The sequence below is a fragment of the Notolepis coatsorum genome (genome assembly GCF_963971535.1).
Source record: "Notolepis coatsorum genome assembly, chromosome: 14".
NCBI lineage: Eukaryota > Metazoa > Chordata > Actinopteri > Aulopiformes > Paralepididae > Notolepis > Notolepis coatsorum.
Genome location: NC_140178.1, coordinates 27,135,893 through 27,149,934, shown reverse-complemented (window position 1 = coordinate 27,149,934; position 14,042 = coordinate 27,135,893). Strand labels below are relative to the sequence as shown.

At 42.7% G+C, this 14,042-nt stretch overlaps 1 protein-coding gene across 1 annotated transcript in view; it reads left to right on the top strand.

Annotated features, from left to right (window-relative positions):
• foxk2b (forkhead box K2b) overlaps positions 1 to 13,710 on the top strand; it is a 37,496-nt gene extending 23,786 nt beyond the window's left edge. Inside the window, exons 5-9 of the mRNA XM_084328160.1 lie at positions 1,907 to 2,100; positions 4,789 to 4,994; positions 5,548 to 5,793; positions 9,992 to 10,186; positions 12,983 to 13,710. Of these exons, the coding sequence (XP_084184286.1) occupies positions 1,907 to 2,100; positions 4,789 to 4,994; positions 5,548 to 5,793; positions 9,992 to 10,186; positions 12,983 to 13,203 (1,062 nt within the window). The 3' untranslated portion in view covers positions 13,204 to 13,710. The remainder of the gene's footprint in view (positions 1 to 1,906; positions 2,101 to 4,788; positions 4,995 to 5,547; positions 5,794 to 9,991; positions 10,187 to 12,982) is intronic.
• Positions 13,711 to 14,042: the final 332 nt, after the last annotated feature.

Genomic DNA, 14,042 nt, shown 5'->3' with positions numbered 1-14,042 from the left:
GTAGCCTCGAGCTACGGCCAGGATTCTCCGGCGCTGCACCTGGACCCTATTGGTATAACGTTACTTAACTGTGCTCAGCAAGCCCTCAGCTCGAATACGCATCGAATCAGTGTTATAAGACATTGATATCAGGAGCTATCTGTAGCTACTGCTAGCCGGATATATAACGTTAATACAATGCCTCAGTGAATTATTTAGTTCAATGGGACATTTCGTTTTTAACAGTGAACTAACTTGCGCTAACGTGAGCTAACAGCTAACGGGTATCATACCTACCTACTATACTTGCTGGAGCGTTTGTTGATGTCAGGAGCTATCGGTAGCTGGCCGGCTAGATACCGTTCGGTTAGACAATGCCTCATCATGTATTAAACTAAAAGTGAATAGTTGACTGGGTCATTTTGTAACGGTAGCTAAGCTAACGTTAGCTCAAGGAGACGCTGACACGCCGTCCTCCCGTGTCTCACTAGACGAGACCCGTGTTTACATGCGTGCGAGAGGGGCTGGACTCGAGAGCAGACGCTGCACCACCGGTGTCTGAGACAACTCAGCGACAGCGAGTGAGATCGGGTTTGACGATCGGTGAAAATAAAACATTATCACCGATCGCATATTTATACTGATTATCGGCCAATAACGATCGGTGGCCGATCGATCGGGGCATCTCTATAAATTATGTTATCTAGTAAAAATTTATGGAAGAACAAATATAAATGTAAGGGGGTAGGGATCAATAAGCTTAGCTTCCCTCTACTCCTCTTTTGGACATGTCTGCTAACCAAACACATTGCTCTTGACCTTTTGTTTATAATTTTAATTAATTAATGATTGTTTGGTTTGACGGAACAAGATACTGTGATTTTTTTTTGGAGGAAATTGAGAATTACATGTTAAAAAATAAACCATTCATTCATTCTATCGCTATCAGCTCTTAATAAAAAAAATTCTAAATGTTCAGTTGCTATTGCATGCACTCATCTGTGTTTCACTACACACATGAGTGCATGCTTACCAACTGTCCGTCTGCAACACTACTATCACCGACGTCTAAAAAGGGAGATCCCCTGGGGAGCTCCAGTAGCTCACCGCGTACCTCGGACGCTATTTCGGCGTCGGGGACAACCGTGCGCGTCACGGATCTGGGGTACACGAGTTCGACTCCCGGACTCGCCGTATTTTCTCAGTGTCTTTCCCCCGATCTATACCCCATTCAACCTGTTTCTGTCGGTCATGCTTGACCAGAAAAAGCGATAAACGCTAAAAGAACCAGCTGACTGGTCAAAGTTATAAAAAAAAAAAAATAAGGGAGATCCCCCCTTGAATTGGAGGTTTCTCCTCCACATTGCCTGTTGTGCATTTTTTCCTATTGCTAGGTTTTAGTGAGTTTTTCCTTACCTTCGCGTGCGTTATGTCTGGGAGTGTTTGCATTGCATTCATTTATTTTGCATTTATTTAAAGATTTGTTGGACCTTATGGTGTTCTTGTTTTGTTTCTTGACTTATTGTGATGTTTCTTCTTGACTTGTTTAAAGAAGATGTGTCCGGCCCATGGGTACATTAACGTGTGTTGTCGGGCCTTACAAATACATTTGATTTGATTTAAAGTGAGTGTGCATGTGGATGTTGTGTGGTTCAGACAGGGCGGGCTACAATAATCAGGTTACCAGGTCCGGCTACAATAATCAGGTTACCAAGGCAGGCTACAATAATCTGGCTACAATAATCAGGCTACCAGGTCAGGCTACAATAATCAGGTTACCAAGGCAGGCTACAATAATCGGGTTACCAGGTCAGGCTACAATAATCGGGTTACCTAATCAGGCTACAATAATCGGGCTACAATAATCGGGTTACCAGGTCAGGCTACAATAATCTGGCTACAATAATCGTTCTCCTCTTTGTCGCAGAACTCGATCCGCCACAACCTGTCCCTCAACCGCTACTTCATCAAGGTGGCGCGGTCACAGGAGGAGCCGGGCAAGGGGTCCTTCTGGAGGATAGACCCGTCCTCCGAGAGCAAACTCATAGAGCAGGCCTTCAGGAAACGAAGGCCCAGGGGAGTGCCCTGCTTCAGGACCCCCCACGGACCCCTCTCCTCCAGGTGGGACTTCAGCCATCGTTTACTTTCTCCTGGATGTTGTTCATAGTAGGGCTTGCGGGGGGGGGGGGGTGGTATTTAAACATGTTCTCTTAAAATAAATTTTCTAACGAGGATTTCTTTTTAATGCATTTTAATCAAATCCCAAGACGGATTTTATTTTAATATTTTGTATCTTATGCCTTTTTCTGTGGATGTGTGAAGATTTTAGCTATGTGAATTCTTATCACAAAATATATAAACGATGAGGTTTATAATCTTAGCATCGCTAGAAGGTCTGAACCATAATTAAACCATCATCGGGGTATTAACACTTTGAGTGCCAGCAGGGGGGCGCACGATTTATCGCTTGAATGCCAGCCCTTTTAGACTGATTTTCCGATATTTCATGATTTTCACGGAGCTATTTCTATATTCTATATTATGGCTATGTGTCTAATACGCCCGTCGCTTATCAATGACTTGCTTGCAGTCAACATGTACGAAACTGATTGTTTTTTCATCGGTACATTTCCGTTTTATACTATTTAAAAAAACGCAAATTTTTGGAAATTTCCAGAAAATAAAAAAGATTCTGTGATAAACACCCTTAAATTTTTCGGCCTATTTATGAATCGTTTTCAAATAAACGCTAGATTATCGATAGTATATGTGTACTTATGCACGCTAGAGAAGCGGGCTGAAAAAGATATCTATTTCCTGGTCAGCACACACACACATACACGGATAGGGGACACGTTGAGATATACGTGAAAAAAATTCCACGCTGTTCTGAGGGTCGGCGATGACTGCAATCGCCTGAGAAATAAAATGTTGATTCCGGATTTTTTTCCCCCCATGCATTTTCATTCAGTCCAATCCAATGCGCGCATTACCATCCGGGAGACTATAGGGGGCGGTATTTTCCCTGTTTGAGCTCAGAGCCAGTCCCAATGGTAATGTGAGGCTAGATTGATGAAAAATTTATGGAAATCGCTAATAAAAGAAATAACGATTAAATAACAAGATTTCTCGTCCTTGGCACTCAACGCATGGCAGGAACTAACGAGATTTCTCGTGGCTAGCACTCAAAGTGTTAAGAGCTCACGCAAATATGTTATGGCCTCATCAAGTCAGAGTCCCAGATTCCACATCTCGGTGACATCACAGATTTGTAAGGGTTCTCTCTGATTTCTAGCTTTAGGAGAGAGCGGTGCATGTTCACATACTGACTGAACTGTCCTGGGACACTGTCCTGGAGCACAGGAAGAACGTACTGTCTGGACTGTCCTGGAGCACAGGAAGAACATACTGACTGGACTGGACTGTCCTGGGACACAGGAAGAACATACTGACTGAACTGTCCTGGGACACAGGAAGAACATACTGACTGAACTGTCCTGGGACACAGGAAGAACATACTGACTGAACTGTCCTGGAGCACAGTAAGAACATACTGACTGAACTGTCCTGGAGCACAGGAAGAACATACTGACAACTGTCCTGGAGCACAGTAAGAACATACTGACTGAACTGTCCCGGGACACAGGAAGAACATACTGACAACTGTCCTGGAACACAGGAAGAACATACTGACTGAACTGTCCTGGGACACAGGAAGAACATACTGACTGAACTGTCCTGGAGCACAGGAAGAACATACTGACTGAACTGTCCTGGGACACAGGAAGAACGTACTGACTGAACTGTCCTGGAGCACAGTAAGAACATACTGACTGAACTGTCCTGGAGCACAGTAAGAACATACTGACTGGACTGTCCTGGGACATAGGAAGAACATACTGACTGGACTGTCCTGGAGCACAGGAAGAACATACTGACTGGACTGTCCTGGGACATAGGAAGAACATACTGACTGGACTGTCCTGGAGGCCTGTAGCCTGTAGAAAAGCTACACGCGTCCTGGAGCACAGGAAGAACATTACGTGAATTCTTAAAATGGGTGACGTTCCCCTTTTTTAATCTCATCAGCACCAGTGAGACAATAAGCATGTTTGTTCCATGATCTAATAAGGTGACCGGGAGATTCTTCTGTTCAACCAGTCCAACATGATAACAAAGCCTCTGGACACGCAATGCACATGCAACACGGCACACGCATAATTAGGCAAAGTAAGGTATCAAAAATAGCATCGCTTTGGTATCGAATCCCAGATATCGGTATTGGCACCGGTATGGAGACTACTAGAAAAGTCTCGCGATATCCAGCTGTTAAACAGTCCCAATACTCCCATTTTATTAGTACCTATACTTTTAGAATAATAGCCTGATGCCGTATCTTCTGAGTTGTGAGAGTGCTTGCTTTGCGTAGCAGGCATGTTAACGGTGTCTGCTGAATGCATACCAAGGCATTTTCCACATTGTCTGTTTGTGATTCTGCCTAAAGCCAGGAACTCCACAGTGGGAGCGTTTCACTCGCATTTGCGACAGATTATATCCTACAAGATGACAGTTCCATGACCTAAACTAATGTTGGCTGCTAATGTTTTTCCTGTGGTATCCTTTTTTGAACCAGTATCGTGATACTTAGGCTGGTATCGGTATTGAAGTCAAAACCTTGGTATCGTGACAACGCTAATGGTGGCCCCGCCCTGCGTTTCGCACGAGCACCAGTAGCCACCATGTTTCTGAGGGCAAACGTAACTCATTCTAACGTGACCCTTTGCTGCCCGCTTGTTTGCCCACACCCAGGAGTGCCCCGGTCTCTCCCAGCCACTCCGGGGTGCTCTCAGCCCACTCCAGCGGAGTACAGACCCCCGACAGCCTATCACGAGAAGGATCCCCTGTTCCCATGGAGCTGGAGGGCGCCCCTCCTGTTCCAGCCGCTCCCTCTATCGCTGCGCTTCAGCCCAAACTAGCCATCATCCAGGAAGCACGGTTTGCACATAATGCAGCAGGTGAGAGATGACGCACTGACGCCACATTGATGAGTTGAACATTTTTCAGATTATTTTGTCTGTTTACATTTTTTTATAATTACATGTACCGGTATTCAGAAAAATGTGAGATGCTGGTTTTTCCCGGCTCCTCAACCGTACTAGATTTGTAAACATAGTGCACAACATATATTTCATCTATGCAAACTAGAACTATAGGCTATGAACTAAAACTGTAAACTATAAAACAAAACATAATAAACAACGTATATCATCTATACAAACTATGCTAACTGTATAAATAGCTATAGACTATAAAATAAACTAGACTGGACTGAACATAAAGCACAACGTACACAAATGTCCTTTTTCTATTCTAACATCGTAAGTTTTGCTAGTAAAATAAAGTAGGAGAAGATGTTGGGATGGCTTTCCAGGTTCCAGTCCTGATTGAGTAGTCCGAGCATAAATATTATGTACACAGTGATCTAAATTACAGTATTTATTTTCCATTCTAGAGATTGGGGATTATGTTATCTAATGACGGGGGGATTATGTTGACTTGTGTTCCCAGGCTCGCCTGTCAATAACCAGCCGGTACTCATAGCAGTTCAACGTCAGTTACCTCAGACCATCAAGCCGGTGACCTACACCATGGCCTCGCCGGTGACCACCAGCACCTCTCAGCCCACCATCCAGGCTGTCCACATCCTCCAACAGATCCCGGTCGGCGCCCTCAGCCCCGCGCTGATCGCCCAGACAGCAGTCATCACCCCAAAGAGGGAGCCGCAGGAGAACGGGGAATACACGGAGGTCAAAGGTGAGAGAGGGAGAGAGCTGGGCGATATGACAAATATCACATCACAATATTGTCTTTGGTTTTGACGGTATGTGATGGTATAGTTTTCCAGTGCAGATTACATTGTGATCATCTTTCATCTGCAAACATGTTTTTTTTTTTTTTTTTTTTTTATATACAGGTAAACGTCTTTATCTTGTAATACAATTGTCATCATGGTCCCTATTTCATTAAAAACTTTTCTTTTACTTTTTAAATTCTGATTTAAAAACGTTTTTTGATTAACTTAAAAATATACAGTTTGTATGTATATATATTTTTGTATACAATGCATAGCTGTCAACCCTACCGTTTTTTTCTGGAATTCTCCTGTTTTTTTTCGACCCTCTGCACGCCCTTTTCACGGTTCACGGATTGGCACGTTTTTGAGAAAAAAATAAAATTATTTTTCTTTTTTTATATATAATTTTTTTTTTTAAACTCATAAAATATATGTGATCAAGTCCAGCGTTTGTGCCGACATGTCTCCATTTTCATTTTCCAGATTTTTCCAGGTTGTGAAAGTACAGAATGTAAGCTTTCAAATGATGTGTCATACTTTGAAATCTGAGAATGTTTTGAATATCATGTATTCATTTAAATCTTGTAACTCAGGCTGAGGTTAGACTAGTGTATTCCTGGCGTTTTTTTTATACGTTTTTGACGACGTATCATGTCCTATCTACACAGAAACGCGTTTTTTGGCGTTTTTTTGTGGATACGGCTGAAACGCAAAATTGTGTTTGCGTTTGGAGATACGCAAAAAAAACGAGTCGACAACAGCGTGTAGTCAGCACGCTAGCCGTTGTTGCGAAAACGCCCATGCGCAGTAGATACCATCTGCGTGCCCTTCCGGTGACAACAGTGTGTGTGTTTGGGACAGAGCTCCGTGTCCCAAATAGCTTCAGCTACCATGTGTTGTCAAGTTATTGTTATAAGGACCCCAGTCCAAGCTACAACAGTCTGCATTCCCTTAACAATTGTTTGTATTGAGCCGTATTGTATTGTACCCATATGCAATATGTTAAATAAAGTTTACATCCATTCATTCTGCTAGCATTACCGATTGGCACTGCCACTGGATAACATGAGCTAGTGTTAGCTATCAAACCCTGTTAGCTCAAAGCTCCTCTTTCAACTTTACAAGCATTAAACAAAATGGCCCAGTCATCTATTCACCTTTGTTTAATACACACAGCGTTGTCTCTAATGTTATCTAACTACTGATAGCTCCCGATATCATCAGTTTGGTGCTGGCTAAGTAGCGTGAGCTAACGTTAGCTTCTAGCCACAATGCTATACTGTTATAATGGCAAATTCCATTGACGTTAGCATGCAGCTAACAATGCTACCGATCGTTTTTAGACTAAACTATCTGCTCTTGGTGGTCACTTGTGTTGATGTTAGTTTTGTTTCATCAACGAATGACAGGCAGAACACACAGTGAATGTATCCGTTTTGTTTATTGCACTTTTATTAGGCTTTGCTGAAAAAAGAATTGCTGCATTGAGTGAGCAAGCAAGATGGTGGCGCGGCATAGGCGCCTGCCTTATTGACATTTCTTTGCTGGAGCTTCCACCAGGAAGTGTATTGGCACATTCGTTCTGATTGGTTGAAATTGCCTTCATGTTTGCCACCTACTGCCACCTACTGCTTTGGCAGTGTACTACATCAGTGTGCTTGGCTGACAAAAACGAAAAAAAAAACGAAAGTGTGACTCAGGCGCACGACGTCGCGGCGATACGCATAAGAAAACAATACGAAGATGATACGAAAGGTGTAACCTCTGCCTCAGTCTGTTGTCTAGAACGCTCAAGGGGAGGAAATGCCTCTGATTTTCACACTTCAGCTAGTTTGGGGGGGGGGGGGGGGCGTGGACAACTACCCTCACCTGAATGCGTCCATCGTTAACGTTAATGACTCTCTCTGTGAATGCCTTTACCTGGCTCAGTTAATCTGAATCCCAACGCGCAGCTCTATTCAGATGCAAAAATACCCCCCCCCCCACCTCTCCTCTGTGGAGAGTACAAACTGTTTCAAAACAGTTTTAAACACAGAATTCTTACAATTAGTTATTATATCTGTTCGCTGTTATACTAAATATGTTCTTCATGTTCTAAGTGGTTGCCTAGTGGAGATTTAGGATTCACTGACTGTAGACTGTAAGAAAAAAAGCTGCAAGAAAACTGTCTGGCATCTATGGTTTCCAAATACTGTCAAATTACAGTAAAATCAAATGCATTTACAGATTACAACCTTTATTTAATGGTTAATATTTTGATAAAAGGTAATTTACTGTATTTTTATAGCATTTACACTCTACACAGTAGGAAAACAAAATAATACCGGTTTTGACCAGCAGATGGCAGCGACGAGGCAGCTCCATTGGGAGGGGGCGGGGCCGGGTGGGAGGGGCCGGGCTGAGGGGGCGGGGCCAGGAGAAGGGGCGGGGCTAAAACCTGCACGTTTTTAAAAAACCCAATGTTGACAGCTATGATACAATGTGTGTGTGTATATCATGGATGACATTATACCAAAAACCCATACCTTTGCATGGATCCATGTCGGTATACCTTCATATTCTGCCTCGTCTTTTTTTTTTTATGTTAGGATTGGATGTTTTTACATTTGAGTATTTCTGTATGTACACTCGACATGGCTGTAAATGAGGGAAACATCAGTTGCTTTTTCGAGTTTAAATAAAGGTATGAAATTAAATTAAATATTGACCTCCCGCCCCGACGAGAGGGGGTGGAGTAGACGTGACCGTCAGGATGTCAAGCCAAACTGGATTTTTAACCTCTTTAGTTCGACGGGTCCAGTACCGGACCCAAAATGACATCGCGCCATAAATCCATCTCTACAGACTGTATGAATTAATGTTGCGTTTATTTTTTTCAAATGTAGCCAGAGTAAAGACCATAACTGTCAAAACAGCAGTCATAGTGTATATTTTAAGCAATACGTTTGTTTACCAATAGGTTAGTGTTATTAGTGAAATATGAGTTTTGGAAATGTATTTGGAAACTGGCGAATATATATACGCTTCGAAATGCGCACTGCCATTTTGTAACTGTACTTGCAGTCGATTTCATTCACTGTTCTTGCTGCACGCCTGATGATACTAAATCCAGATTGAACTCTGCCATTGGAAAGATGAGATTTGGCCCGATCCATAGATGTGCGACTTGGCTATAATAAGGTCATTTATACGCCTGATGTTCAATAGGGTTCACACAAGGTCCTTGAAGTGCTTAAAGTGCTTGATTTAAAATACAATAAAGTCGAGGCCTGGAATTCCTCAAACAGCCCATTTTGTAACAAGGTGCTTAAAAGTCCTTGAAATCAACAATTCGCATTGAACGTTTTGTTCATCCATGATAAAAAATTTCTGAATCAAGAAATACATTTTATTTTAAAGTGTAACTAATTGTCAGACATTGGTTTTAAGCCATAAATATTGTATCCGATTTTTCTTCTATAAAAAACGGCATTTAAAAGTGAATTGTATCCCTTTAAATGCCCTTTTAAAGTGAAAAATGGTGCTTAGGAAAGTACTTGAAAGTCCTTTAATTTCATTTAGCAATGTCTGGGAACCCTAATAATATTTCAAATTGCATGTGTCCGGATGGCAGAATTCAGTACTCTATCTACAAAACCTTCTGCTTTATTCATTTGCTTAGATTTTTTTGTACACGTGATCTCAAGAAGGTGCTGAACGAGCATGGTGTTATTCACTGTCAAAGATTTAAAAAAAAATGTATAAAAATTTAAAATAGGATTCTCCTTTTTACAATTTACTCAAGCCTATTAATAGACACTATTTCTGACACTGGGAATACATTCCCTGAGATCCATAGATGTCCCTAGATACCAAGAACATGCAAATGGACCTTGTAGAAGTGGAGCAATCTTCCATTTACTTAGGTATGTACTTTTAGGCGGATTTCTTAAATAGGGCTAGGGCTCAAGAGGTTAAACGAATCATCCTATATCGCATATGACCTCTGCGACCTGGTCCAGACTCCCACCACTTACTCGCCTTGTAAAAAACCTGGTAACCGTAGAAACGCTACTATGTTTAGGATGAATCGCGCTTCCCGTTTCCACAGATGCCGGTGACATACTGTAATGCACACAGGATCAGCGGTGTCATTCACCCTTCTCTGTCTCGTCTCAGTGAAAGTGGAGGCCATTCCCACCATCAGCCACGCCTCTATAGGCGGTCGCATCATCCAGACCACCCAGTCGGGCACGACCCTGCAGACCGTCACCATCCTGCAGCAGGCGCCCCTGGGCCATCACCAGCTGCCCATCCAGACCATCATGCAGAACGGAACCCACGGCCTCACCACTGCCATCCAGGCCAACTCAGGTGAGACGCAAGGGGTTGAGATGAAGGATGCGCACATTTTTAAGATATTGATTATTCGAATTTTTGTGGAATAAGTAGAGAGTAATTTAGTGGTCATGTCACAGTCGAACCTGCAGACTCTACTGCTGACTTGCGTGCACGTAACACGTTTCTGAGGCCTGACCGTTGAGTCCCAAACACGTGTTAACTTGTTGGTTTACACAGCTGGTCAAACTGGATTTGTCACAATACACACGGCAACCTGCACACCTTCCCAATCATTGCCAAGACTTTTTTTTTTTTTTACATCTTTCTTTTAGTCGACTCTCAAATTGTTTAAACTTGTCTGCTACATATACCTCACCTCCACTATAAGATATTACCGTACTTTTCGCACTATAAGCCGCACCTGACTATAAGCCGCAGCAGCTAAATTGAATGATGTGTACATATATAAGCCGCACTGGACTATAAGCTGCAGGTGTTTTAATGTTTAATTACCATATGTAATTAGCATTGGGACACAATACTGTCGGACAAATAACAAGAATTAACTCATTTACAAGTTGTATTAAGTTTAGCAAATAAGGGAACAGATAAATAACATTTCAATGCAGTCAAAAAAGCAATATTTAGATTTTTACATTTTCGGGTTTGGTCACGTCGAGTCACATATAAGCCGCACCGTTATATAAGCCGCGGGGTCGAAAAATTGGGGAAAAAGCCGCGGCTTATAGTCCGAAAAGTACGGTATTCCTTACTCATTTCTCATACACACTCGAAAATGTGTTTGGTATCATAAGAGAATAGGGCTGACCTTCGAATTTCTTTTTGGCATTCGAAGCTTCGGGGCAGAGATTTTAATTCGAAGCTTCGAGATAATAAAAAAAAATTATAATAAATTATATATATTTTTATTTATTTATTTTTATGTTGTGGGACTTGTACAGCACTTTGGTCAACTGTGTTGTTTTTGAATGTGGTCTATAAATAAAGTGGATTGGATTAATTAAATTAATAATGATACACAGCCAACAACATTACATAATTATGTTGCAACCTTCGTCTATAAAGCAAACAATTATATAAATATTTATATGTACCGTACTTTTCGCACTATAAGCCGCACCTGACTATAAGCCGCAGCAGCTAAATTTAATGATGTGTACATATATAAGCCGCACTGGACTATAAGCCGCAGGTGTTTTAATGTTTAATTACCATATGTAAGGGTTCGTGCACAGAGGGGATTGTCACAATACTGTCGGACAAATAACAAGAATTAACTCATTTACAAGTTGTATTAAGTTTAGCAAATAAGGGAACAGATAAATAACATTTCAATGCAGTAAAAAAAACAATATTTTCGGGTTTGGTCCATATATAAGCCGCACTGTTATATAAGCCGCAGGGTCGAAAAATGGGGGGAAAAGCCGCGGCTTATAGTCCGAAAAGTACGGTAGTTAATATAGACAACGACAGAATTCGACTTTTTACCGCCAACGGTAAAAAGCGCAACACAGTCCACACAGATCGCGGGAGAAAGAAATATCAGATCAATGCAAGCTTGGATATATAGTGTTCTTACCTTGTCTCTGATGTAATGCAAAAAAAATAATCCAATTATCTGATCGCCATTTGAAGTACTGGGCGTGGAGGTCCGTGCCGCGTTATTCGGCATTTCATATGAATGAGGGGTGGGGGCAGCCTTGTAGATGTATGGTGGTGACCGGTTACCTCGCCGGAGTATTTAAACCCCGCCCACACGGCTCAGATCGGCCCAGATAACAAACCACATCGTTTCTAATGGAGTGCAATAGCTGCCACAGGGCGGTAGGCGGCGGTATTGACCGTCTGCAATCTCAGACACACTCGGAACAGTATGCACAAGGTGCCTCGATAAATTATGAATGGCAATAGCGAATAAAAGAAATACCGTGAGAAAAACGTAGATCTACATTTCCGGCACTCAACCGTCTGGCCACAGAAATGTAGATCTACGTGAACGGCACCCAAAGTGTTAAGACATGTTTTTATCTGGGTCAGGACACTATATAAAAAATACTATAGAGAATTGTCAGTGCTGTAAAGTTTAAACCTTTTTAAAGATCTTAGACAAACGAAACACTAAATATTGTAAGCCGTCATTTGAGATTTTATAAAAGCAGCACAATGAACACAAATCTGTCAGTGCCGAGTCCGACCTCATCTTAAATGACAAACGGCATTGCTTGTTGTACTAACAAAGAGAGGCAGAGTTGATTTTGCAGGTTAACATTATATATATATTCTAATTTGAATTTCCCATTCGAATCCCATGCCCATCGAACGAAGCTTCAAAGTATTTAAGATGGCCCTATAAGAGAAGATATTCCTTTATTGATCCCCTTGGGGACATTTGTCATAGCACCATGGGGGGAGGGGAGGGCAGAGGTACAGGTACAGGCATGGTAATAGTAGAAGACATAAAATATAGGCAATGCGGTTATAATAAAGATGAAAAAAGCAGGGTAAATAATATTAGTATGAGCAAGTAAACTGTAATCAAAGGTGCAGATGAGGGTCTCTATGCTATCAGTTATGCTGTATGTTACAATAAATATAGTCTAACACTTAGAATCTGAATATATAAGTAAAGTATACACAGGTGCAGTATACATAGGTACTCTAACTAGCATGATCTATGTTGTAGTCCGTTCAGTTTAGGTGTCTGGTCATGTCAACGTTCCCGGCAGTCGATCGACTCTTAACATTCAACACAGAACAAATAAATAATGATAATAAATAAAACTGACCCGCTCCTCTCTCTGTCTGCAGTTGTGGCGAGTCCCCTCCACCTGCTGGCGGCCCACGCCTCCGCCTCCGCCTCCCTCCCCACCAAGCGGAAGAACGGCGACCAGGGGGCGGGCGAGCACCCAGACAGCAAGCGCATCAAGACGGAGGAGGAAGAGGAGGAGGTACGACCGGCCCAGAGCTCCACTGCAGCGGCAGACACAGACTCGTTGGCAGCTAGCGACCAGGGCGGCCACATCAACTAGTCTTCTACGACCATAACACACACAAAGAGAGAGAGGCCATCTTGGTCTTTTCCTTTTTCTGTCATTCCGCATCGTTTTCTTTATTTCTCCTTCTTATGACATCATCGACTCCCAAGGTGCCAAAACGGAGAGGCTTCTTTTTCTTTTCTTTTTTCTTTGGGTTATGTGTTCTAGAGCATTGGGGTGGGGGGGAAAAAGGAACTACCCCTTTAAGAGACTGAAAAGACAAAGTGGGTTGAGAAAAGAGAAAAGAAAGTCAAAATGGGACAAAGATGAACTCTTAATGGACCTCTCTCGAACCCCGCCCTCTTTTCCTGATCCTCCAATCACAACTGTCTTTCGATTTGGAGGATCAAGGAGAGAGTGCGGGGCTTTGAGACCGGTCTCATTTGAAAGGTGTCCCCTGTGAGACTTTGCCACTGAAACAGAAGGGTAACTAAATCAAGACCACAGGAAGCCTTAACAACAATTAACCTTAAAAGAGCCGACCTTTGACCTCAACAGGATCCAACGGGGGGGGGGGGGGGGGTGCACCACGTCACGCCCGGGGCCAGACGCCACCTTTTCTGTCTCAAACTACCTCAGTGCAGATTGGGGGCCCACCACAGCCCAGCCGGGGGGCCCTACTCCCCGCCTCCGGGACCCCTTGGGATGGCTCTGGAACGAAGCGACCAACTAGCGTGACAAAAGTATTTGGAGTCAACGACGAGTGCATTCGGAAAGGGAACAAATCCACTCGGAGCCAATTTTCCTGAGCGTTTTTTGGCAGCTAGCCTTTCATAAAACTGACCCCCTCCTTTTATTGCAGCTGTACGTAGATATGCAGTATTTTGTTGTTC